The sequence below is a fragment of the Lissotriton helveticus genome, chromosome 9, assembly GCF_964261635.1.
Source record: "Lissotriton helveticus chromosome 9, aLisHel1.1, whole genome shotgun sequence".
Classification (NCBI taxonomy): Eukaryota; Metazoa; Chordata; class Amphibia; order Caudata; family Salamandridae; genus Lissotriton; species Lissotriton helveticus.
The window spans coordinates 785,248,139-785,274,378 of NC_136070.1; the positions used below are offsets into that span (position 1 = coordinate 785,248,139).

At 46.2% G+C, this 26,240-nt stretch overlaps 1 protein-coding gene across 3 annotated transcripts in view; it reads left to right on the forward strand.

Annotated features, from left to right (window-relative positions):
• Window positions 1-26,240, forward strand: part of SYMPK (symplekin scaffold protein) — a 1,116,254-nt gene that overhangs the window by 803,607 nt on the left and 286,407 nt on the right. For all 3 annotated transcript variants that reach the window (XM_078660908.1, XM_078660909.1, XM_078660907.1), the window contains one exon: window positions 15,930-16,030. In XM_078660908.1, the coding sequence (XP_078517034.1) occupies window positions 15,930-16,030 (101 nt within the window). The remainder of the gene's footprint in view (window positions 1-15,929; window positions 16,031-26,240) is intronic.

Consider the following 26,240-nt stretch of genomic DNA (forward strand, 5'->3'; position numbering starts at 1 on the left):
TCCTGCTATTTCTTTGTGCCGACGGAGGACGAATATATTTGTCCTATTTTAGATCACAGCCCTCTGTATGCCTTCCTGTTAAAGGACATATTCAAGATGCTCACATTGTCCCAGGTTCTGTCTGCCCTGGATCCAGGCAACTGGATGGTATCCATGGACATGCAGGATGCATATTTTGTGCTCCCCTTCTGCCTCACTAGTGCCCCTCTGATGTTCACTAAAGTGATGACTGCGTTGGTAGCACACCTTTGGAGGTCATGGATACCAGTTTTCACCCTACTTGGACGACTGGCTGATGAAGGCAAGCTCTCAATAGTCAATGGTAGACCACCTTCAGACAACGGCAAACCTCCTGACGTCATTGGGGTTCACTATTACATTCCAAAGTCACACCTGAATCCTTTGCAGAGGCTCCCTTTCATTGGAGCAATTTTAGATGCAGTGCAGTTCAGCGGCTTCCTTCTGTCACAAAATGTTCAGGACATTCGGGCTATGATCCCAATGTTTCAGCCTTGACCCAGTGTCTCAATGAGAGTGTCTCTAAGGCCTCTTGGCCCCCTGTTTGCTGGAAGTCGCCTAAGTGGCATTATCAGGTTCTGCAGTGGAACCTGAAGTCTCATTAGGCCCGTCACCAAGGTAACCTGTCAGATAGCATTCAAGTTTCAGAGGAGACTGCAAAAGTTCTGCAGTGGTGGCTGCTCGGCCGCAATTGGACCAGAAGCAGACATACTCCTTTCCCTACCCATAGCTGACTCTGGTGTTGGATGCTTCTTAGCTGAATTGGGGAGATCATTTGGGAGAGGCAGAGATCAGAGTACTCTAGATTCTGACTTAAACCCTACTCCACATTAACGTGATTGAGTTGCCATCTATTCACCTGGCCCTGAATCCTTCTTACCATCGATCAAAGAGAGTCTGGTTCAGGTCCTTAAGGACTGTACACCTCCATGTGGTAATTCAACAAGCAGGGTGGTATGGAGTCCTGGGTTCTTTGCCAAAAGGCTCTTCACCTCTGGATTTGACAGACTGAGAGAAAGTGGCTCTATATATACTGGACAATAATGAAGTACAGTGTGTATAGAGTCCACAAACCCCAAAGGTATAACGGAGGTTAAAGTCAGGACTGACCTTACTCTCAAAAGTGTTAGCTTGGTCGAGCAGTAAGACAGTAAGATATAGTTGTTTTATTTTTAGAACCAACAGGCTTAAAAATATACTTTGCTAGATATGAGAACTCTTATGTAATTACTGTGCAAGGAAGCAATAAAGGTGGTGAACACAATAGGTACAGGAGTTGCTGAAGGCAACTCAAGTCTAGACACACTTTAGTATTGAGCTCAATGAATTGTTACCATAAAAGTACAGTTGATTACAGTACAGATTACTTTAGTAGTTCCAGGGCTAGATCCTAGATTCAGTCCTGGGGTCTAAGCTGAAACCAGATTAGCAAAAACGTTTTAGTTACTGTGGTGAATTTTCATGAATATAAAGCTGTTTTAAAAGTTCACACTTAGAAACTTTTCGATGACAATCTGGCAATGTTATTCAATGGGAGAAAATTCAGGTTGCAGGTAAAGTATGATCGTGTTACTTTTGTAATCTAGTACTGGGCTTCTAGGGCCAGCACTGGGGTCTGAACTTAAAACAGGTAGGTAATTGTGTTTCAGTATTTCGTATGATTTTTATAGAATATTTCAAGTTTTCAAAAGTAGGCACTTAGAAGAAATTTAATAGAAAAGCATACACTGAGTTCCTATGGTGAAAATACAGATTACTAGTAAACCCGGTAAGGATTACTTTTGTGGTTCAATACTGGGCTGCAAGGTACAGTACTGGCTTCTCGCCTGCTTGCAGGTGAGTACTTCGGAATTCGGACTTCGGCTGATTTTATATGAATATTTGCAGTTTTAAAAACTTCACACTTAGAAAATGTTCGAGTCAAAATGGGTCAATGTTATCCAGTGGCAGGTAAGTGAGTTACCGGTTTACAGGTGAGTACTTGGCTGGCGAAGTTAAGGTTCCGGGTATAGACTCAGGTGTCCCCCAGGGTCAGGTAAGTACAGTCGGTTCCGCCCCAGCAGCGCAGGGCCGGCAGGGTGCAGAGGTAGGTAGGCCCAAATATATCCAATGAGGGAAAGGCGGCCTCTGGTTGGTGGCTGCTGGCTAGCAGGCCACGCGGCTGTGGGAGCTGGGCTCCGGGTCACTTGCTATGGGCAAGGGGGTAGTAGGATAGGACAAAGGTGGCACAGCCAGTGGCACTCTGGGTGCAGGGTACTCTTGAGCCGTCGGGCGCTCAATGTTATCCAATGGGAAAGGTAAACAAGCATTGGAAATGCAATAGGTCTCGCAGCATTAGAGTTAGTGCATTTAGAATTGTTTATGGGTTTTTTGTTGTAAATCTTTTGCATTTTTATTTTTTTTTGCCAATGCTAAAGAATTACAAATCAAAAAAGCAATAAACAATTGTAAAAGCTGTAACTAAAAATCCTACGAGACCTATTGCACTGTGTGAGGGTGAGGTGTTGAGGGTGAGTGAGGGTGGGGGTGAGTGAGGAGTTGAGTGTGAGTGAGGTGTTGAGGGTGAGTGAGGGTGGGGGTGAGTGAGGAGTTGAGTGTGAGTGAGGTGTTGAGGGTGAGTGAGGTGTTGAGGGTGAGTGAGAGTGAGAGTGAGTGAGGGTGAGGGTGAGGGAGGGTTATTGCGAGTTAGGATGAGGGGTTGAGGGTGGGTGATGGTGAGGGTGAGGTGTTGAGGGTGAGTGAGGATGAGTGAGGGTGAGTGAGGAGTTGAGGGTGAGTGAGGGTGAGTGAGGGTGACTGAGTGTGAGTGAGTGTGAGTGAGGGTGAGTGAGAGTGAGTGAGGGTGAGGTGTTGAGGGTGAGTTGTTGAGGTTGAGGTTTTGAAGGTGAGGTGTTGAGGGTGAGGTGTTGAGGGTGAGGTGTTGAGGGTGAGGTGTTGAGGGTGATTGAGTGTGAGTTAGTGAGGGTGAGGTGTTGAGTGTTAGTGATGGTGAGGTGTTGAGGGTGAGTGAGGGTGAGTGAGGGGGAGGGGGAGGCGTTGAGGATGAGTGAGGTGTTTAGGGTGAAGTGTTGAGGGTGTGGGTGAGGAATTGAGGGTGAGGGAGGGTGAGTGTGGGTGAATTGTTGAGGGTGAGTGAGGGTGAGGTGTTGAGGGTGAGTGAGGGTGAGTGAGTGTGTGATGTTGAGGGTGATTGAGGATGAGTGAGAGTGAGGGTGAGTGAGGATTTGAGGGTGAGGCGTTGAGGGTGAGGCGTTGCTGGTGAGTGAGGGTGAGAGTGATTGAGTGTGAGTGAGTGTCAGTGAGGGTGAGGTAGCGTCTTACTGATTGCCCGTGAAAAGCCCAATTATCTTCTTATATGTGAAAAAGAATGAAATGCGATAGGTACATTTTACAAAAAATATTTTGAGCTTATGTGTTGTATTTATTGTTATTAAATAGCACTCGCTCGGTAGGGAGGCTACTTCAGAGCTGATAAAAACAGAATTATACATTTAATAAACTGTCATTGTTCGTCCTGTGTGTTTAAGCGTAGTTGAGACATTGACAGCACGAGTCTGAAATATAAATGAAAACAACGCAGCAGGACCCGGCGCCTTTTCATCCCTAAAAGTATTTACCATTTGAGGAAGGACAAGGCGCGAACCCGAAATGCATCGAGGGGTGTGATGTACAAGTTGTCTATCTAGAATGTGAACGATTGTCCGATAAAGTATTTCAATCAATCATGCAATAGAAATATAGAAAATTATTTTCAGCTAAGAAAAGACAAATGCACCAGTTTACGTTGGGATGACTGAATGCCAGCCACGGATACAAGAAAAGTTATCAGGGATTCCAGGCTGCAATCGCGTAGAGTGTTAGGGGGTGTGAGGGGGGGAGGATGAGTGAAGTTATTTGCGTAAGAGAGTGTGTGAGTGTGTTAGTGTGAGGGTGAGTAAGTGTGTGTGAGGCTGAAGGTGTGTGATGGTGTATGAGGGAGATGTTGTTTTAGCGTTACTGAGCGGGTGTGAAAGAGTGTGATAGTTTTGTTGTGTGAGGGTGATGTTAAGAGTGTGTGTATATGTTAATAATAATTAAGTAATGTGTTGTTTGTAACAAAAGGTGTCACATGTCCCCTTTGTATTACTTCTGTCTTATGTGTATATTAGTATGTAATTTTAAATGTGGCTGGAGGTGGCATTGGAAATGCAATAGGTCTCGCAGCATTAGAGTTTGTGCTTTTAGAATTGTTTATGGGTTTTTTTTTTTATCTTTAGCATTTTTGTTTCCTGTAGGCAATGCTAAAGAATTACAAAGAAAAAAAGCCATAAACAAATCTAAAAGCTCTAACTCAAATGCTCCGAGACCTATTGCATGCACCCATTCAGTTGTTGGCCTCTCAGCTGAGTCTGCCAACTAGACAACAAAGTGGAGGTGGGGCGGTTAACTAATGAGGCAGTAAAAAAAAAATGCGTTCTGAATTAGTGAGACCGTGGCAGAAGTGCAGGCTACCTGACTCTGAACTATCCCACAAAGTGGGTCATCACACTGCCCTCCAAAAACTAACAAAGGGAGCTAAGCGGCCCTCCTGTCCTTTACAAGTGACCCCTGGGTAACAGCAGCATTGGGCTGATGTGTCTCAACTCAACACCAAGAGATATGTTAAATAAGGGGGCATATAAATAAACTGTACTTGCATGTGTTCTGTCAGGCCCCTAGCCAGAAGTAAGTGTTTTGGGGGGATCATCAACAAACAACAGTGGTTGCGTGTGTGTGTGTGGGAGGGGGTCTCACATCAGAATAGTTTTTTGAAAAACCTTTCAAAATGGTGTGGCTTTGAAGAATGAAGTGCGGATGTGCTGCTGCAACCGCAGATTGGAATCCGGCCCAACTTGCCATCCAGCGGTGGCCCACGAAGCACCAACGTGCTTTAATGTTAACTTCCGCTCTCGGCGCCTTAAGATACCATTCTGTAGGTACTCTATAAATTGTTTTAACGTAGGTGGTCGCCTGCTACAAGATTCAATTCTAACCTGGAAGTTGTGGAAAGTGCCGCAGGGCAGTGGTTTCTCTGCTCTTTCTAGCTAAGATGATGGATGGTGCCGGTGGGGGAGGGTGGCACTGAAGATCTCTCCGGCCCCTGGAGTCATCAGGTAGCTTGCTGCAGGAGAGATAAGAAAAGGGGCGGCGTCCGCCCAGCGCACAAAGGCGGTGGATGAAGGCTCTCCACCAATAACCCCGGCAGGAGGCGGGTGAGGAGAGGGAGGGTTAGTCGATGGTGAGGGGGTGCAGTGGCTGCTCTGGGAGGTCCGGGCACAGCAGCACCCCTCCCGGCCAAGCTCCGGAGACAGTAGCTTCTCTTGGACCGGCTGCTGGTAATGGATTAATGGGCAGAGGGGAGGCGGTGTGGGAGGGGAAGATGAAAGAGGCTGGGCATGGGCGGGGAAGGCAGTCGAGACACAGAGCACACAGTGAAATAGAGGAGAGGCAGGGGCGAGAGAGCTGAGAAGAGGAGGAGGAATGCAGGAAGAAGTGTGTGTGTGGGGGGTTGTTAAAATAGAGGTGGCGTTGAGAGAGGAGGAAAACCCAAAGAAATCTCAAATTAAAAAAAAAGAGGCTGGGCATGGGCGGGGAAGGCAGTCGAGACACAGAGCACACAGTGAAATAGAGGAGAGGCAGGGGCGAGAGAGCTGAGAAGAGGAGGAGGAATGCAGGAAGAAGTGTGTGTGTGGGGGGTTGTTAAAATAGAGGTGGCGTTGAGAGAGGAGGAAAACCCAAAGAAATCTCAAATTAAAAAAGAGAAATAGGCTTCTTCCGGCTGGATATGAAATTACTAGTCTGATGTTGAGGGTTTCTGCTGGTAGAAATCTGTTTTCAGATAGTCGGACAAATCTGACGGATGCTAAAAGTGACTAACTCGAACCAGGAGGCAGAGCCTATTTAGCTGCATCTCCGCGTATGTCCGCCCCGCTTAAGCAGCACTACAAAGAAAGACTGAATATTTATTTTAATATATTTAAAAAGTAAGGGTTGTTGGAGAAATGGCTGTACATCCACCCACCCAATAAGAGTGGGCAGACAAATAGTCACCTGGAAAGAATACTTTCTAAACTTTAAAAAGTTGACAATAAGCAACTGGAAGGAAGAGATGGGGCTGCGCGAAGGGTCAAAACAATGGCAAGTCCCAATTGTGTGCAGATGGGTTTGGTGAGGCTAATTAATAAAAACATCGTTAAACATTGAAGATTACAGGTTTCGTACTTACGACGTGCAAAAGTCACGAAGTAGGGCTGACACTTGTTTTGCTCAAAACACAGACAAGGCAAGGCTAAACTGCTTGGAGGCGATTTTCTAAGCAGGAGTGACGGTCTTTTCTATTTGTGAAAGAGACATTCCTTTTAGCCAAACATGGTGTCGATTTCTCTGTTGATTCGACCCCTTCTATTCCTGACTCTGCTTGCCGGTCCATGCAAATGAAAAATCCCTTGTTTTACGCCCCTACCAGGTGTTTCTAAATGTTAATGTGCGTGTATATGTTTTATAAGACACAGCCAGTGAGATAACAGGAGGTTATCGCCCCGCCCCCACAAACACATGCTGGCCGGAGACAAAAGGCAGCTGGAGTATGTGTGACCCCGGATCCCTGAGTCCTGTTTGTTAAAGCATGTAGACTTTGTTTATGTTGGGCGCATGTTATCATGTTTTGTTTTAGAGAGCTCAAAGAGAACCCTGACACGCGCCTTACCAATAGCAGAGAGGTCTGGGTGGGCGAGATATGCATTTTACGATAACTAGGGTTAAGGGGCTTTCCTTTACGTACTGAAAGATCTGCGGCAGGAAGTTGTCAACGTAAATAAACACCTGGATACAAACCAAATTGTCCTATGCCTACTTTGTACAAACGTGCAGGTAAGAGCAGAAAAAGAAACACCTGGATGCATTAGCGACTTCGCAGAATTCTGTAAGAAGTGCTGCGACTGCTAGAGGTGGAAGGTGAATATGCCACAAACCGACCCGCACTTCCGACACAGTTCTGGGCAGTGAAGCGGAGGGCGGTCTGAAGTTGAATTGGGAAAAGCTTGTGCTGAGTGTTTGGTTACAGTTCTGGGCGGAGGCAGGAGAAGCTTGTGCTGGAGTTCCTAGGATGGGCGGTGCTGGCAGACTACCATTTACGTAGTAACAACAAGAAAGGGTGGAGGGGGCAGGGGAGGAGGGGGCAGGGGAGGAGGGGTCCGGGGAGGAGGGAAGGGCCAGAGGGACTTGATGGGAGTGGTGGGGGGAGGGGGAGGGTATAGAGAGGGAGAGGAGGAGAGACAGGACAGGGGGAAGCAGCAGAGACACGGCGGGTAAAATAAACAAACAAGCCTTTCACCGTAACACGGCTGGCAGGGGAGGGGGCGGAGAGGGGAGAGGTGCGACACGGCAGTAGGAGGAGGAGGGGGGAGGAGAGTAGGGGAGGCACGGCCTAGCGGCAGGCAGGCAGGGGAGGAGAGGAGGAGGGGGGAGGAGAGTAGGGGAGGCACGGCCTAGCGGCCGTGCAATCAAGTAGTGAGGGGGCGGAGCTGGGGGAGGCTGTGAGAGAGAGTAGGCAAGGCAGGCGGCTGGGGGCATGTGCACGCGCTTTTAAGCTCAATGCACATGCGCATTGAGCTTAAAAGTCACGGGCACTGCAAGGAATCGCCACGATTCCTTGCAAGTTAGATAAAGTCTGGATGAGCCCCTATAGTCTCGCTTGCTCGATGCGCATGCGCATCGACAGGCGAGACCTAAAAAGGAACAAATGCTGCAGGCTCGGGGACAGAGACTCTCCAGGGGCGACCAGCACTTCAAGAGGTAATTTGGGATCTTTGAGCACAGGTAGGTACCCCAAAGGGAGGCACAGGGGGCTGTAGGGCGCCGGGTGCGGGGGTGTCTTTGGGTGTCGGAAAAGCTTACCCTCGGCTGGTTGCGGTTGGGGTGGCCCCTGGTTCTGAGTCTGCAGGCGTTGGTTGGTTGGTTCGTCGAGGAGGGTCTTTGGGCACTGGACTTCGGGTCCCAGTCGCCGGCGGGATGTCTTTGTGGTCTTGGTTCGGTTGGGTCCGGCCTGGGTGCAGAGTGGGCTGGTCCGGAGCTTCCTGGTTGGCACCAGGTGGGTTGTTGCAGCAGAGCCTCTGCTGATGGGAGTCAAAGTCTTTAAGAGGGTCAAGGCAGGCAGGTCCTCCTGGTGTCCCAAAGTTGCTGTCCGCAGGAGTCGCCGGGATCAGGCAGGAGCAGGTTCCAGGATCGATAGGCCAGTAGGGCTGGGGCCAAATCAGTTGTTGTCATCCTGTTGTTAGCAGCTACACGGCGGGTCGTCTTCTTCTTGATCTTCTTTCTTCTTTTGGTATCGGGATCTGAGGAAGGAAGGTTCAGGGAGCTCCTAAATATTGAATTCAGGGGTGTTACAGGTAGGGCAAGGAGTGACCAGTGGGTCCCTGCCCTGGGGTGAGTACACCCCCTAGTCTGCTCCTCTCCTGTGGGAGGGGGACAGGAGTCTAGCTGGGATTGGGCAGGGCTCCCCATCTACAAGATGGCCGGAGCCCGCGGTCGTGCTTCACCCCGTCTCCCCCACCTGAGGGGTGCGGTTGGCACAGGTTGGCACCCCCCCTTCCTGACATAGTTTTTCCCGCCAGTCTTACCCCCAGAGTGGGGGTTAGAACTGGTGGGGGCCTGTTTCTGGGTACAGCAAATGGTCTGGAGAAGCTCACAGAGGTGGCATGCCTTTGAAGCTTCCCCCTGCCCATCCTGGGGGAGGATACCTAACACCTCGCCCAGGATGTGCATTGTTGCAGGCCCAGGAGAGCGGGGGCTCTCCACCCAGGGGTCCAGCAACATGTCTGCTGCATGGCAACCTCTGCAGCCACTCAGCCCAGACGTGGATTGTAGGTTAGGATTTCAGAGGGTATCTCTAAGATGCCCTATGGTGCATTTTCCATTAAATCCCACACTGGCATCAGTGCGGGTTTAATGTGCTGAGAAGTTTGGTACCAAACTTGTCAGTCTTCAGTGTAGCCATTATGGTGCTGTGGAGTTCGTAATGACAACCTCCCAGCACCATATACTCTTAATGGCATCACTGCACTTACAGTGCCCAGGAATGGCCCTGGGTACTGTAGGGGTACAGGGCTCATGCACCTGTGCCCACACCTCTGGCATAGTGCACCCAGCTAGAGGGGTGACTGAAATATGCCAGGGCAGTGGGTTCTGTGGGCATGGCACACTGGGATGTGTGCCATGTCGACTCTTGGTTTAGTTCTGTACTTAGGCACTCAGCCTGCAAAGGCAGCATGTGGGTGCCAGGATACAGGGCCCCTGAGGGTGGCACAATAAGTGCTGCAGCCCTCAGGGGTCTTCTCAGGTCACCATGCCCTGGGTACCTAGGGTACCATTTACTAGGGGCTGACAGGTGGCCAGAGAGGCCAATTGGGTTTTTAGTTTCAACACAGTTTTAGGAAAGGAACACGGGCCCTGGGTACCTGGTTGGCAGGAACCCAGGGCACACTCACTCAACGCACATCAGCAGTTCAGAAAAAAGTGGGGGCATACTAAGGCAAGAAAGATGGCACTTTCTCACACAGACACTACAGGGCATTTCCCTGGTCACGACCCACCTGATGGGATCTTTGAACACCAAGGCTGACAACCTCTGCTGACGGAGCCTGGCAGATCACAAATGGTGGTTGCACCCCAAGGTGGTGCCAGGCATCTTCCAACAAAGGGGATATCCCTGGCAGGATCTTTTCACCACCACCAAGAGCACGCAGTGTCAACGCTTTTGCGCGGTGCAGTTCTGAAGAAGCTCTTTATGGGAGACTCATCCCAACTAGAGTACAGCACGGGACTGCTATATGCCTTTCCACCACTACCTCTCCTGCCCAGAGTTCTGAAGTAGATCAGGAATGGTATAACCCAAGTCATCTTAGTGACCCCGTATTGGGCCAATAGACTGTGGTATCCAGAATTTCTGGGCATTAGCACCTGTTCCCCAACCAGGTTTCCATTTTGGGAGGATGTTCTCTTGCAACATCAGGACAGGGCTCCATACCCTGGCCTGCACAGTCTACATCTCAATGCGTGGAGACTGAGCGGCAGCAGTTGACAGCATTCGATCTCACTCCTTAAGCTGTGGATGTTATCCTTAATGCACAGTTTCTCTCTTCAAAGTTAATTTGCACCAGGTGCTAGGACATATTTCTGGTGAGGTGCAGTGTCCACAACACAAATCCTTTGCACGCTAAACTGGCAGGTGCCTTATTTGTTTTCTCTTTGACCCTGCATGGCTTGCAGTGGACACCATTAAAGGATATTTGTTGGTCCTTTTGGCATTTTTGTGTTTGCCAACCAGCAATCCTTGTTTAAATAAAATTTTCTGATATTGTTTCCAAAAGGCTTAACACACATTCCCCGCTAAACCCTTTATGCTGCCACAGTGGGATCTTCGTTTGGATCCGACTTTCCTTATGTATACTTCCTTCGAGCCAATACATAGCTGCTCGTTGTGTCTTATTACTCTGATAACTATTTTCCTTGTCAGTATTACTTCAACTTGTCACATAAGTGAGCTTCAGGCTCTTAGTGGCGACACTCTACATAACCTTTTTTCCAGACAAACTTGTGCTGAGGACAGAGGCGTCTTTTTTTGCCAAAAGTTGTGATTCCTTTTCAAGTTGTGCAATGTATCACCCTCCTGACTTTCTTAGCTCTTGATAAAGCAGTGTTTCGCAATCTGTGGGTCACGAGCCGATTTGTGATGGGTCGGTAAAGTCTGTGCAATAAATCAAGATGCATTTAAATTCTGTGTTTATCTTGTCACATTTGCGATGCCTAAACAATAGAGGTCAAATGTCAGGCTATGTCTTCTGACAACTTGTTTATTCTTCTAACATGGGATTATTGTTTACTTTTTTCTCTGACTGTAAAGTGAATTATATGTCAATTTAAGAATGTTTTTTTTGCCAAAGTAAATACATGCAGATGGGATGCATTTAGCAGTTAAAAAAGCACAAATTAAGTTCATTTTTTTGCAGTTCTAAGCTGTGCTGGAAACAGATTTTAATAGGATCAAATCAAGTAAAGTCACTTTGTTGATAGATATTCACAGAAACCTAATTTTCACATATCATTTGAGTGCTGTATAGTTTTGTCAGTAAAACTTTGTCTGTGGAAACTTAGTGGCAATTTCAGTGGAAACCGTGTTGTCTGTAAATGACATGGTGCTACCACACAATTCATTAGTTCCATCTAAAAATCACCCTCCTGTAATTTCAAGGTAGGTGGGTCACAAACGTTTTTCATTCTATGTGGGTTGTGGTTCTTAAAAGTTTGCGCACTCCTGTGATAGAGAGTTCGAACTACAGATTTCTCACCTTTTGAATATTCCCCCTGGCGTCAGACTGGATGTGAAAACTTTAGAGCATTACGTGTGCGCACCAGTATTTGGCACCGTGCAGCTCTACACTTACACCGTTCCTCCCTGGGAATGATGTACAGGGCCAAAATAGTGTCAACTACAGCGCGCTGATGACAGTTCCTTTATTTCTGTGCCACCAGACGCAGATCCAGAGCTACTGCTTGTCTCTTTGAGACCTATTTACCTCAAAATTTGCAATGTGCAAGGGCAATTTCACCTCCAAAAACAAAATGTTTTAAACCTTGTAAGGACCATCACAAGCAAATATATTTAACAGATTCTCTTTAGGTTTGCCTGTGGTGCCTTGAATTGAGTCACGACTCCAAGGCCTGCAGTGACTTCGCTTTGATGAACCCTAATACCATACGGGACTGCAAGGTGAACTTCCATATCGCCAAGAACCAGAAGACTCCACGTCGCAACTAGTCCAAGGTCCAATCCGACTCCAGGGCCAGAAGTCTCTGGAATCGATCCTGAGGATGTCATGTTGCAAGTCTTCCTGTAAGTCATTGAAAATCCAAGCTCGACTTAGCCCCTTTTCACCATTCTCATACTCCTGAGACGGTGTGAGGGTGTTGTTGTCCCTCTAAATCTCACTTCTAAAGTCAATCGATGTTTGAGCCCATCCCGCAACTTATTTGGCACACCACGAGGGCCATCATTGACACTGAGGCAGATCCTAGACTTCATCAAGGTAATGCTCCAGATCTTCAGATCCTTCAGGCTTTCTCTGCCGTGCCTGCCGGCCCAAAAGAGCTGAGAGGATCTCCATCTAGGACTTAGCAGTAGGGTTGGCCCTCAGCACCAGTTGGACCGTCGAAACCCATCACTAGGCCCCTCATACCTCCTGTGCTGACTATGACTCCACACCGATTTCCAAAGCGTCTACACTGAGGCAGCCTCCACTGTTGCAGAAGGACAAAGTGTCCATTGTGCTCTTCAACATGGTGTTGGTGCCACTTTGACCTCATCTGAGGCTGCACTGAGTTTCTGTCGAACGGCAGCCCTCTCTATCTGACCATCTTAGCATCCTACCTCCTTAAGGCAAATGTCATACACTACATTTCTTGTTAGGTACAGATTCAGATAATCACTTTGATGTAGGAGGTGAATTTGGCCAACCATACCACAAAGAAAACTCAAATATGTCAGTAGTCTTGAAATCGCTCCTGATTCCAGCCTCGTCTCACCACCAGGTCCCGCCAATCAAGAAAGTGCTGCCTTGCAGTCTTTTTGTGGAGGGTGGCCAAAGTACTTGAACTCCATCTTCCCACCTTAGACATCAAAACCAATGACCTGACCGAAGTACTTCAGCCAGGGCAAACCACTACTGACTACGTTTAAATGAGGTAATCTCTGATACCCTCTTAGGGGCCTGGGTCAAAGCTTTCTCCGGCTCCTTTGTGAACCGATGAATTAAACCGCTTTGGTCTCACCGATGCCTTTCAGATGTTCACGAAAGTGATGGCAGTGGTAGCAGCACATCTTTGGAGGTCAGGGTTCCCAGTCTTTCCCTACCTTGATGACCTGGCTTTAAAGGCATGCTCACCCCATGCAGTTGTCAACCACCTCCCTGCTACATCTGACCACCTGTTATCTTTTTGGGGGTCACACTATCAGCGTCCTGAAAAGATCTCTGACTTCTTCTCATATGCTCACCTTCCTAGGAACCATTTTGGACACGGTTCGATTTTGTGCCTTTCCCCCAAAAAGAGACTCCAGGGAGTCAGGATATGATCTGGATCTTTCGGCCTGTGTCTGAGGTAAACTCTGAGGCTGCAGGCACTGATGGCCTCCAGCATCCTGCTTGTCAAGAACGCCAGGTGGAATTTGCGGGCTATGCATTGAAATGTGAAGTCTCAGTTGACCCAATAGCAAGGGGACCTCTCTGACTGCATCCTGATTTCGAGGAGATTGCAAAAGATCTACAGTATTGGTTATTGGACCGCAATTGAGTCAGTGTCCTACCCTTCTCCCTACCCATTCCAGAGCTGACAGTGGGAACCGATGCATAACTTCTACCTCATCTGCCCCCAGTTCTGAACATCAGGATGGACTGGGCTCAAGTCATTCTATTGGCCCCTGATTAAGTACGAAGAGTATGGTATCCAGAGCTCCAGGACATAAGCACCTGTCTTCCGATCAGACCCTCTGAGAGGAAATGCTGTTTAAGCAATGGCACCGGGTAATCAACCCAGGCCTTCGCAATCTCCCTCATGCTTGGAGATGGTGCGGTGACATCTCAATACCTTCATACTTCTTAGCAGCCAGGTGGCTCTCGATGAAGACCGTATACGCTGGTTATTGGAACAAATTTGTAGCTTTGTGCTGCACCCAGCAGATTGACTTCCTTCAGGCAAAGGTATCTGATGTGTTTTTTTTCTCTTGCATGGCAAGGCTTTGCTCTGGGCCCAGCTAAAATGTTACCTTTGGGCTCCTTTGGCCTTTTTCCCGGTTGCCAAGTGAGCCCTCCTTGTTTAAATCACCTGGGATGCATTTTTGAAAGCACTACAACATATCTTTCTTCCTTCTCCCTTCGTCATGCCACAGTGCTACCTTAACTTGGTCCTCACTTATTGATGTGTATTCCCTTTAAGCTGATTCACAGCTGTTCTTTTCAGCTTTATACTCTCAAGACTGTGTTCCCTGTCACCTTGGTATTGGTGCGGCATGCAAGTGAGCTTCAGGCTCTCTGTCTACCTGCTGTACACCACCACCTTCCTAAACAAACTGGTTCTGCAGACTCAAGCATCCTTCTTGCCGAAAGGTGTGATTCCGTTCCACGTCAGTCAGAATATCACTATACCTGCGTTCGTCTGCCGCACCTCTCTAAGGAGGAAGAGAGATTCCATCACTTGGACACCAAGAAAGCACTGCACTTTTATATCAATCGTACCAGAGAACACTGAGTGGACGATAAGCTCTTTGTGGGGTTTGCAGGAGCAAAAAAAGGCAAAGCTGTGCAGAGAAAGACTCTCTCATGCTGGATTCTGTTCTGTATTAAGATCTGCCATGCATTGGCCACGAAGTAGCCTCCGGAAAGGGTGCAAGCTTATGTCACCAGAGCCAAGGCTGTTACCACTGATTTGTCTTGCGCATGTCCTATCCTGAACATCTGTCAGACAGCTACGGGTTGTGTCACTCCATACATTCACAAAGCACTACTTCCTGGATAGCCAGGTTCACTGAGAGGGGCATTTTGCTTGCTCGCTCCTAAATAATTTTTTGGTTTGAGTCCATCCCACAGACCCATCTCCAAATACGTACTGCTTTAGTATCTATTCAAAAGACGAGGAATCTGCAGTTACAAGTCTATATCAGAAGAGTAAGTTACTTACCTTTGGTAACACTCTTTCTGGTAGAGACTCTATCTAACTGCAGATTCCTCACCAAACCTCCCGTTCCGTGAATTGGACTCTATCCTTTAATAATATTCCATGTCCTTAAATCTGTATACTGGTCAAAGCCAATTTGCTGTTGGAGCTCTCCAACTCCGGGGCGTGGCCAGCCTTGAAAGCAAATGGTGTCAGCGCATGGGACTTTTTGGTCTGAGTCCATTACAAAGACCCTCCACCTTCGGAGGTATTGCCTTGGTGTCTGTTATGAAGGTGAGGTATCTGCGGTTTGAGGTACCCATCAGACGAACAGGTTACTTAGGTAATGCTGTTTCTGATGGATATTGCATCTAACCACAGATTCCTCATTGCCCACCCAGTTCTATTGAGTGATTTTGAAAGGTCTCAAGCTAGAGATCTGACCTTGGTAGTCTGATTGGATTTCATGCTCAGCGTCTCAGGGTGCAGACAGTGTTGATAGAAAAACTGACATCAGCTCACAGGGATGGCACGTTTGTGGCTCTGTTCATCACATCCGAGCAGAACAAAGTCAATGTGGAGTTGCCTTGCACAACCTACCGGTGTGCAGGAGAACTGCTGTGTAAAAGTTTCCGGATCCAAGCTGGTGTCAGGGGAAATTCTGAAGGTGATTAATATGTGGTTAGATAAAGTATCCACCAGAAAGAGCGTTACCGAAGGGAATTAACTTGTTCACCTGCATTGATCAGGAACGGGAGTCTATAGGAAATACAACTGGTTTCTTCTTTTTAAGACATTGGAAAAAATGGAATGCCTGCCTGCCTCAGGGGAGGGGCAGAAGAACATCCATGAGGTGATCTTTGTATACACTCAGTAAGTGAGGGACAAATACATCTTAAACGCCAGCGTGCTTACCCCTGGCCAAGTTAAAAAGGCCCCATCAGTATCAACCATGGAAAGCATTGAAAATAACATGCATCTATGCTCATCCTAAAGCCAGCCTATAGTGATGTTATTCAGATATTGTTTAGTACAAGTTATATCTACTGATGCAGCACAGGAGTATAACTTTGTGTGCAAGAGTGGAGATGTGGGAAGTGTTTGCTAAATATTTTCTTTCATGTTTCATTTTGTTTCCTGAGTAATTCTCTTTGTTTAGTCAATGCTGTATTTTGTTCTAAACCATCCAGTACCCCCATCACCAGAGCTGGTGAAACGAGTACGTGATCTGTACCAGAAACGGCTGCCAGATGTCCGGTTCCTGATTCCCGTGCTCAACGGACTTGAGAAGGTAATTAAATTCATACTTGTACCTTTGAATTAGATTTATTTTGGTACACATGGGAGGAGAGGATTGAATTTAGGTTAAAACATTGGATATTTTTAGGCTTGGTCTTTTCAGGTTGGAAGTTGGTAATGAATTCTCACTGTATTTGTACGGGAGTTATATGTAGAAATGGGGAAACGTGATTTTTATTTAATTCCATTTTTTCTCCTCAGTATGATCCAAGGAGGAGAGGGTTTTCCTTCTCTATGTATTCACATGTTTTGCATCATGAACTGTTCTCTGTAGCTCATGAACCAAGTCTTATGATTAACAATGTAAGGTTTGCACAGTAGACCTCACACTTTCATTGGAAAGGAGGGCATGACCCCCTTTTGGGATCAAGACCCTTCCCTGGAGCGGCTTAATTAACCCTGCTGCAGTGCAAGGTCCTTGCACATATTTCAGAAGTGCACTCCCTAAGTGGACAAGATTCTGCTGAGAACTGACCCCTGCATTGTGGGGAAGACTGCTTTGAGCAGCATGTGGCACTCTGCCAGGTTGAGTGCTAGGACAGTTATAGCAAAGCTGCTGTCCCTGTGCCTCTCCCTTCTCTGTCAACGTGTCACACATACATGTACAAAGTTAGAAATACACACACCTTCTGATGGATACTTACCTACCATACATACCTACAGATTTCCCATCTGTTAAATAGCTAGGGGGGACAGACTATATCTAGAATTTTTTTACAGTTTTCCTTCAACAGTGGGGGGATGCAGGATCCATCTAGGAACCGGAAATGGTGAGCCATATAGCGCTCGCCTCGGCCCATCAATGTTGGTTACCTTTTTTCAGTTTTTTTGTGGTGTGGATCTAGAGCTATCTCTCTTGGCATTCTGTCAGTTTTTCCTCTATTTTTCGAACTTAGTAGAGAAAATATCCCCTCCCAAGAAGTCTGGTTTTAAGCCCTGTCATGACTGTGGAGGGCAGATGTATATTACAGACCTTCGTGAGATGGGTCTTTGATGCTTGAATGCCCAGACATGATGCCAGGTCATGCCACCTATGTCAAAGTATAAACCCCAAGGCCATCACAAAGTGCGAGGCCAGGTGGTTTATGACCTGTGATGAGCATTGGTTCTGTCTCAATGGCGTTCACGTTCTGCTCTCATTTGAGGTGACCCCATCTTCAACACCCTTCAGAGAGAAGAGGAGACGTCACAGAAATAAGAGACATGGTGACTCTTCCCCGAGATGCTGCAAAAGTAAGTATCTTCAGTGCTGCCTGCTTATATTAAGGTAATCTCTGGGACCAGACATGGTGAAGATACCTCCAGACGGGATGCCCCTACTAGTAGCTCTGCCAGCTCTGGCACCGGAGACTTTTCAGGCGCCCTACCTCTGACGCAAGTCTATTCTGAATTCCCGGTGCCAGCAGATATAAATAAGCCTTTTGGGATAGTGTGCAAATGGTGCTAACCATTCTTCCAGACCATTCGCAGAAGTAGTGCAGTAGACGGACAGGATGCTTCCTGGCAGGAACCTAGCGTGGATTGAAATCAGTTCGCTCTGTACCCAGAGCAATGGACTCCTCGATTCCTCTCATTCGACCTGCACGGTTCAGGTTTACAGGCTTCTCAAGTGATGCCCAATTGTTACTGGTTAACCTGGCATGGCTATTTATTTTAAAGCTGATGCTGCCCTAGAGCGGTTTAAACTAAGTACGGTTACCACACGATCTTGGGGCCTGCGGTCCCCAACAAAGGACTATTGACAATTCAGATAAGTCAAAGGGGTTTAGAGCGGTTTTTCATTACATTTTTACCAGCCTGTGCAGCCCCTCCAGTAGCAGAACCAACTCTTCGGGGTGTGTAGGAACAAAGAAAGCTGTCAGGCTTAGCAGTCCTTCTCCTCCTCTTCCGCAGCACCACTAGGAAAGCTTCTTCAGTTGGTCTTGCAGAAGCATGTTTTAGTTGCCTGGAAATCCATCACATCAGACATATGGGTATTTCCAATTGTAGAAGGATGGCATGTCCTACTCTTTTAGCAGTCCCCTACCCCCATCTCTCTCCCTCTTTCTCTTCAATCAAAATACCATCTCAAGTCATTGTTAAGGTGATGATAGCAGTCGTGGCCCATCTCAGGAGTGCTGACATTTCAGCATATCTGTACCTGGAGGCCTAGCGGCTTAAATCCGGTTCACCACAATGGTTTTCCTTTTCTAGCCAGAAACAGCATCTCTGCAGTTCCTTAATGTTTTCAATCAATGCACCTAAGTCTCTCCTAGAGCCCTCCGCGCTCTTCCTGTACATAGGAGCTGTACTGAACACAACATCGCATCCTGCTTTCAGTCCTCTCCAGAGTGTCTGAGACATTTGGGATATGATTCTAAGGTTTCGGTCAGGAGCTTGAATTCCAATTTGATGGTTCTCCAAGGTCTGCTGATTTTCTGCATCCTTATGTACACAGTCTGGCATATGAGACTCTCCAGTGGTGCCTCTGCAGTGGTTCCAGCAGAGGGCGAGATGTAGTGGATACCATAATGATCTCCGGGGACACTGGGGCAAATCTGACTTGGTGGTCCTTGGAACAGCACCTGTCACATGGAATGTACTCCTGGTCTTCAAAAGCCATGGCTGCTGTGGTGTCCTACACACTCTCTCTTCACTGTTGTTGGGGTGATCATCTGGAGGAGCTGGAGTTCAGAGACCCCTTGTCTTCAGATGATTTGGTACTTAATATCAGCCTTGTGGAACTGAGGGAAATCTGGTTGGTGCTTAAGGCCTTATTTTCTTCCCTTTGCAAATGGTCTGTCCAGACATTGATGGACAATGTGACTGTGATGTGGTATGTCAGCAAACAGGGAGGATTGGGTCTTGCCATCTCTGTCTTGAAACACTCATTCCCAGGCATAGAAATTCGCTACTGAGCAATCAGTCCAACTTTATTGTGGACCACCCAGCTTTTGCACCATTTCAGAGGTTGGGAGCATGGACCCGTCCTCTTGTGTAAGGTACCAGAGATGGTTATCAAGGCTGCAGATCTTGGTTGCAAGAGAATGTTCTCAGCTGGAATAGGGAGCTTGTTGTGGAGACCCTTCCACAGTATCTTTTGTGTGACAGTTCTGTTAACATTTGTCTATATATAAGAATGTTTAAGTATAAGGCATGGAAATCATGCTTCCTATGCTTAAAGACGTTTCTTCCAGTGGTCATTTCAAAGGAGGGTATGCGGCACCTCGTTAATCCCATGGTTCTCTTTTATATCATAAACAAGGAATATTCCCATTCCTCTCCACTTTATTTGCACTCTATGGGATTTTGTGAATATATTCTTTGCAAATAGACAATACCTCCATTTTTACACACCTGAGATGGGGCAGTCTGACATTCACCCACAGTTACCACACAAATGGGAACTAAGCCATGAACCAGGCATAGTACCATTAACACAAACAAAGCTGCATTCATGAACACCTTTACCAGATTGATTACCTTTTGTATTTCAATGCACATTCCACCAGTCAGCATGACTTGAGTTTCATTTTCTATGTATCTGCTTGCTAGAGTGCTGTGAAGGTCAGCTAACTGGGTACCCCAAGTGTGTTCTGCAAGCACTATCCTCTTGATGCCTATAGGAAGGAAATGCACAATTTGGCAAAAGGTCATAAGAACCTGGTTTACTTAGATCATGCTTGTCTAATTTTGGTTCCGGAGGCCGATATGCAGTCTCCTTATGTTTTTTGACAAGGCCCTTTCAGACTGAAACCAGTTGGGACAATTCTCACTTGCATGTGTGATTTTTTTTGCTCTGTGGGTAGATGGGTTCAGGAGGATCGTCTTTAAAATAGGACTTACCTGAGTGAGGGTAAAGAGGGGCAGGAGAGGCACATGCTTGATGTGCACCACTGAGAGCCGAAATGGCATGGTTTCAATCCAGCCCAAAACTGCCAAGCCAAGCCCACCCTGTGTGCTTTTCTTACATATTATATTGGGGTCTTGGTGATTAAAAAAAAAGTTCACAATATTTAACTGTTTCACAGTAAAGAAAGGAAAAGAATGAGATTTTACACATTAATAAACAATTTACAACATATTTGTTACCATGCGCACAAATATGGGATTTCTAAGGAACTGCACATCAAAAAGAAAAATAATTACTTGTGGTTATAAGCTTGCATGAATGCAGAGTATGAAATAAGGGGGAAGCAAAAGAGGGAGAGCGAGGGGATGTAGAGTGCGGGTGAGCGAGACAGAGTGAGGTAAAGGTGGAGGCAGAGAAGACTGAGAAAGGCAGATAAGGAGATGGGAATGTATAGAAAGGGAGTGGGAGATAGTTGGAGGGAGGTGCGGAAGAGCATGAGATGGAGGTCAAATGAAAATAGAGTAAAAGTTATAGGGATGTGGAAATTAGAGGGCGTAAATGAATGGTGGACATATGGAGAAAGAAGTTGAGGGGTGGAAGAGAGATGGTAAGCTGGATAGAAAGTGGTGGGACAGAGAGGACTTAAGAGACGGAAAGAGAAGCAGAAATATTCTTGTAGGTACATATGTCTGTGCGTTTGTAGTTAAAGTTTGTAATTTCAAGTCCGAAGCATGTTCTTCTATGTACACATGCACTACATACTCCTGCCATCTAGTGTTGGGCTGGGACGATTGGAAGTTGTTTTTCTTTAAAGAAGTCTTTTGGAGTCGGGAGGTATAAAGTGACTCCTCAAAATATAAAATAATGCATAACTTCTAGAGCAGCATTCACATTAGATAGCTTGGATATCACTGTCTTATGACAAATTCCTTTGTAGTATGATGAGAACTCTCACTCACAGGTGGCATGCTTAATCGTAGAGTTCTTCCTCACAACACTGCCCTGAAGTTTAAGGTGTGAACTGCAACTCCCTGTGTGAAAATAAATCTTTGCCACTAGTATCTTTGCCACTCGTAAACCTAAGCAACCCAATACTAGTTTCACCCTTGTTACTGCTTCTTAGTCGGATACCGCCTGGTTCCGGTGGCACAGTGTGCACAGGACCCATGTCTGGGCCCACCCATTCCCACTTAAGGCATCACACTGAAGTATACAAAATGTGATAGAAGGAATTAATCTCATCCACTGGTAATTATTTGGCCTGCATCCGAATCCATCATTATTTTGCACACTGTGCCACCTCAGTTTGGACCCAGCCATATGCAAATCAGTCTTGACCCTGCTTCAATGGGAACAGCCCACTTCAAAATGCCATGCCAGGACTTTCCTGAACCGGAACACAAGCATCCCAAGACCTGTTTCGCCCTTAATATAGCTGATCATTCGGGCATAGTTTGGTTCCTGTGGCACAGTGTGCTCAGGACTTGCTTCTCGGGCTTACCCATCCTTCTTAGCAGACCTATCAGCTTTTCACAATTCTGCAATTTTCAAATTTAGTGCGATATTGGGAGTGTCCGTGATGCCCACGATATTTAACGAGCCCACTGCAAAAAAATAACTAAATAAAATTTCTTCCAGTGGGGTATGTGTTTTTTAACCTGTCGCCACTCCTACAGAGTAACAATTCTAATGAACAAGTTAAGAATAAAAAACACCACACGGGGAGATAATTATCCTCTCCTCTTATCTGATCTGATCAGCAGGGTTTGTCACTGTGCTGTCAGGAAAGGCGGCAAGGTGCTCCCCACCTCTCACATCTCCATCCTTTGTGAGTTGCTTGGGTGGCATGGAAAGAGCAGAATGGCAGGCATAACCATTGTAAAAAAATCTGTGCCACATCTCTGACTTATGCTTGCACCTTATGCGATAAGAAAAACAAAGCAGTGATCCTTTTGCTGTAAAATGGGTGAGAGCTAGAAATACCCATCTAAGGCCTGAATCGCGCGATGTGAAACTAGAAAATCCGTGCTTAGTCCTGGCTGCCCTGCTTGACCAAACTATATGACCCTGGGAAAATATTTTAATCAGAGCCGCCTCCTTCTACATTATCGCATATGAAGGCACCTTCAAATATTTGAGTTCAGGATATGGGATGTACAAAAGCCTCTTGTGTTTGATTTAATAGGCTGTAATATTGCATCATCTATCATAATAAACTACTCCATGTGTAGATTACAAATGACAGAACATTTGCCTCTTAGTTCGCGAGTGGCATTGTCGTCAAGGCAGGAAATAAACATTTCCAAGTTTGTTTGAAAGCTATTACTTTTAATAAACACCTTTCAATGCATAGATATAATGTGATGTATCTGAAAGAAACACGTTAGTTACAGATTTCTTACCTTAGAATTACCCCCAGACGTCAGACTGGATCCGGAAAGTTTTTCGTCAGCAGTACCTCTTTGCGTTGGAACGTGGCGTCTGTCTGCTCCGCGTTCGTTGTAACGCCGGGATGACGTCACGGTATCTACTTAGACACTGCCCTCGCAAACTGACTTTAGTTCTTTCTTTTTCCACGCCAGCCAGCGCAGATCAAGCGTGAGAAAGGTACCTCCCGACACTTTTTGACTGACTTTTTTTTCGACTTTTGTTAGGTCCATCGACTCCTGGTGCACAAGGGATGCCCAGCTTTAAGGCATGCGGTTCCTGTAACCGACTGATGTTGGTGACTGAACCGCACCGGGTGTGCCTCTTTTGCCTGGAGCGCCACCACGACCCCAAGTCGTACTCCGACTGCCGGTCGATGGCCCCGAAGGCTTTGCGGGAGCGGACCCGAAAGCTGCTTGAGCGCCGGCAGTCGGCTCTGCGCCGTTCGAGGTCCCGGTCGTGAGGGAGTTCGAGGGACCAGTCGCGGAGCCACCCTCATTTGTCCAAGTAATCGAAGTCTTCGCACTCTGGGTCGGGTAAGTCGAAGCATAAGAAGAAGTTGAAGAAGCATAGTCGTTCTTAGACTTCTCCTCGTCAGCCGGCCTACCTGTTGTGTGGAGTTTTAGGCTCCAAGTGAATTTTTCCGATTCATGCCCTTATATAGGTGCAATTCACATTGCCCTTATATAGGCATAGAAATCAATCCCTTATTTAGGCATAGCCCATGCTACCCAAATACAGGCATGGCTACTTCCACCCGTACCAAACGTCACAACAATATCTTGGACAGTTGGCTTAAGCAGTTCGAGAACTTCCCCTTGCTTAAATATTGATTTGTCCAAGAACTCATGTACTTTGCAAAGAACAGCTGTTCCCTAGGGGTTCTTTCCTGACGTTATTATGCTCGACTTTACGTCAATCTATGGCATTCCTAAACACCTTCAAGGTATAAATATACCTTCACTTGCTATGGCAAACTATGGTGGTTCGGAGCAGTTCGGCTATCTACTTGCCCGAAGCAGCTCGCTACAGCAAGTGCCGAAGGAAGCCGACTCTCCAGCTGACGCACTGATCAAGAGACTGCCTTTCTCTGGCCGAGAATCCAGCTCCAGTGTTTCCAAGCTTCCCTTGCGGGGTGTTGGGAAATCGAGTTCTGAGACAGAGATACCAGAACTCCTTCATTCTAACTAAGGTATGGAGCTGATTAAAACCTAGAGAAACCTTTGGTAGATTCTTGGCAAAAACAGCTAAACATATGCTACACAATACTTACTTCTTTCCGTGTACTAGACTTAGGTTAGGTACATTGGGGTAGGTGTATTTAGAAGCACCAGTTGAGTATTTTAGTCAGTGTTATTTATGTATGTATTTTTATATGACTTAGAAACCATACAATGCTTTTACAGTATTCTTTTATAATACTATTCTCGCTGTGCGCATTATACGTTGCAGTCTGCTTAACGATTGTAGCAGTTTACTTCTCTTGTACGAGAAAGAAGACTGTTCAATAAACCTTTTTATTGAAAACTCCCGTTTCTCTCTATTTCTCTGCGATAGAGACCTAGTCGACCTCAGTCCTACGTCTAATCTATAGGATATATTATTCTAATGCGCAGAGCCTATTGGGAATATAGGAACTACACTACTTGGCGCCCATGTTTGGTAAGGCACTAATTTAACGCTAGATACTAAAGTAACTTAGTCGTGCTTTTCTCAGAGACCCCTTTTTCCGTAATACTCCAATAGACGTCTGGAGTGGGTAAAGGGATAAAATATCTGCCATAGCTGAGTAGGACGAAAATCCTTTGTATTAGTTTTTGGTTTGTTCAACGTTGAAGGATACAGTGTTCCAAAATATTGTGCACCTAATCTTTGTTTCCTTGAAACTTGCTCTGCAACTTTCATTAAACAAATGTCGATTAACGGAGACAACAACGCGACTGGTGAAGCTGCAGCCGATCCAGTCGTTGAAGCTTTAAATATAACAGGTTTCCAAGAGACCGACGAGGATGCTATAATCATTCCAGAAAATCTAGGGAGAGCCATCACTATGAAACTTCTAAGAAATTGCCTATCATCTAGAGGTGGTAGGGTCATTTCTGTGATAGAGGCACATGAATATCATCAGACAGAGGTATTCTATTCATGGATAGTCTTCCCTGAAGCAAATCCAGTAACTAAATTGTTTCACTTCTACAAAGAAGGTGAAGCCCCAATGGAATACATTCCTTTCGAGGATGTTGAAATTCCACTAACATACCAAGAGCATGCACTCTGGTTTATGGGCGCCCTAAAACATATACATCACATTACCAGGCTTGGTCCACTAGGTAGACCAGGAGCAACATGGCTGGTATTAGCCAGCTATACACCACATCCTGCCATTGAAGAAATGTCGGATGAGGAACTATTAGTTCAACTAAAGGAGCTAATTAAAATTCACAGACAATTGGTCCAAAATGTCATGTGGACTCTTACAACCCAACCGGCAAATAGGATTCGCAACACACCCCTCACCAGGGGAACACAAATAAAGTTACACCACAGACTATACAATCAGTCATTGGTAAATTACCTGCAAAACGGGAACAAATTCCGTTCTGGATAGCTCAAAAAATTACTCCAATCGAGGCAGTATTTTCTGATACTACCCCTCATGAGAAACACAGAATTCTAACAAGCTGTTTACCAATGGGGATCGCACCACACCTGGAGGACTGCGACACTTGGGGTATAGTCTTTGCTGCAATCTACACCAAAACACATGGTGTTAAGTCTATGGCGGTAATACCAGATGTCCTGAAACAGATTCAAAATGAATACGGGGCAGAGCCTGCTTTAAATCTGGGTATGAACTACTGAAAGATTTCAAACAGGTCTCAACAATAATATTAGCTAATATTAAAGGTGAAGCAGCATCCGTGGTGATCCGCCAAAAGTTAAGAGAATTTGATGTAACTGAGCAACCATATGAACTGGCCAGAATAATTGAAAAATCCTGTGAAGAACTAGGTAGAGACAGTTTGGGTGGTAAACCAGTGAAACCCCAACTGACTGAAAGTCCTGAAAAGGTCTTTATTAAAAACACTTCTACTCCCCCCAAAAGGAAGTGGGAGAATTCTAAAACTTCTAAAGAGAAGCGTTCTCAATCCCGAGGTAGGTCTCCTCAAAAGGAGCCCTCTGAAAGGAGGTATAACCTCAGGAATAAGGATAATTTGAGAAAACCTGATAGATATCAAGATACTGATACACGTTCCTCCCGTACCTTTCAGACTTCCTCACAGAAATCTGAAAGAAGAGGACGATCAGAGCACAAGGAAGAACGTGTGAAGTCCAAAGACGATCAACACGTTCCAAAAAATAAGAAAACTCAAATCACCAAAAAGAAGGTAGCAGGTCTATAAATCAGACATGCCGAGGATCTTGAGGACACAACTCAAGAACGGGGAAGGGCTTTAAATGATGTTGGACAGCGCAGCAGAAGTCACCATAGCTCGCGAGAACTTGGAGGATCATCTGGAGACAGTGGACTTGAATGAGTACATCAAAGTTGAAACTGCAGATACCAGTGTTAGTGTCCCACATAAGTTATATGAAGTAACACTCCGGATGGAGTGGGACATAACTAGAAAAATAAGACCACTCTTTTGGGAGAAGCTCTCTCAGGGTTATGACATTCTTTTAGCTGAACAAGACTGGCCACCTGAATTTGTCTGGGAATGCCCACATGGCGAAGACATCATTATGCCAGATTTCTCCAATCATATTCCAATTCATGAAAAATATACATATGCCAGGAAATGGGCAGTAGCCCAGGCTCCTGCATTATATAAAAATCATGTAGGATGGGATGAGGATTCTCATCAACATAAATTCCAATTAAAAACACAACCAAATGAGCAAAGGCACTATCCAGTTAAGCAAGAAGCTAAAAAAACAGGTC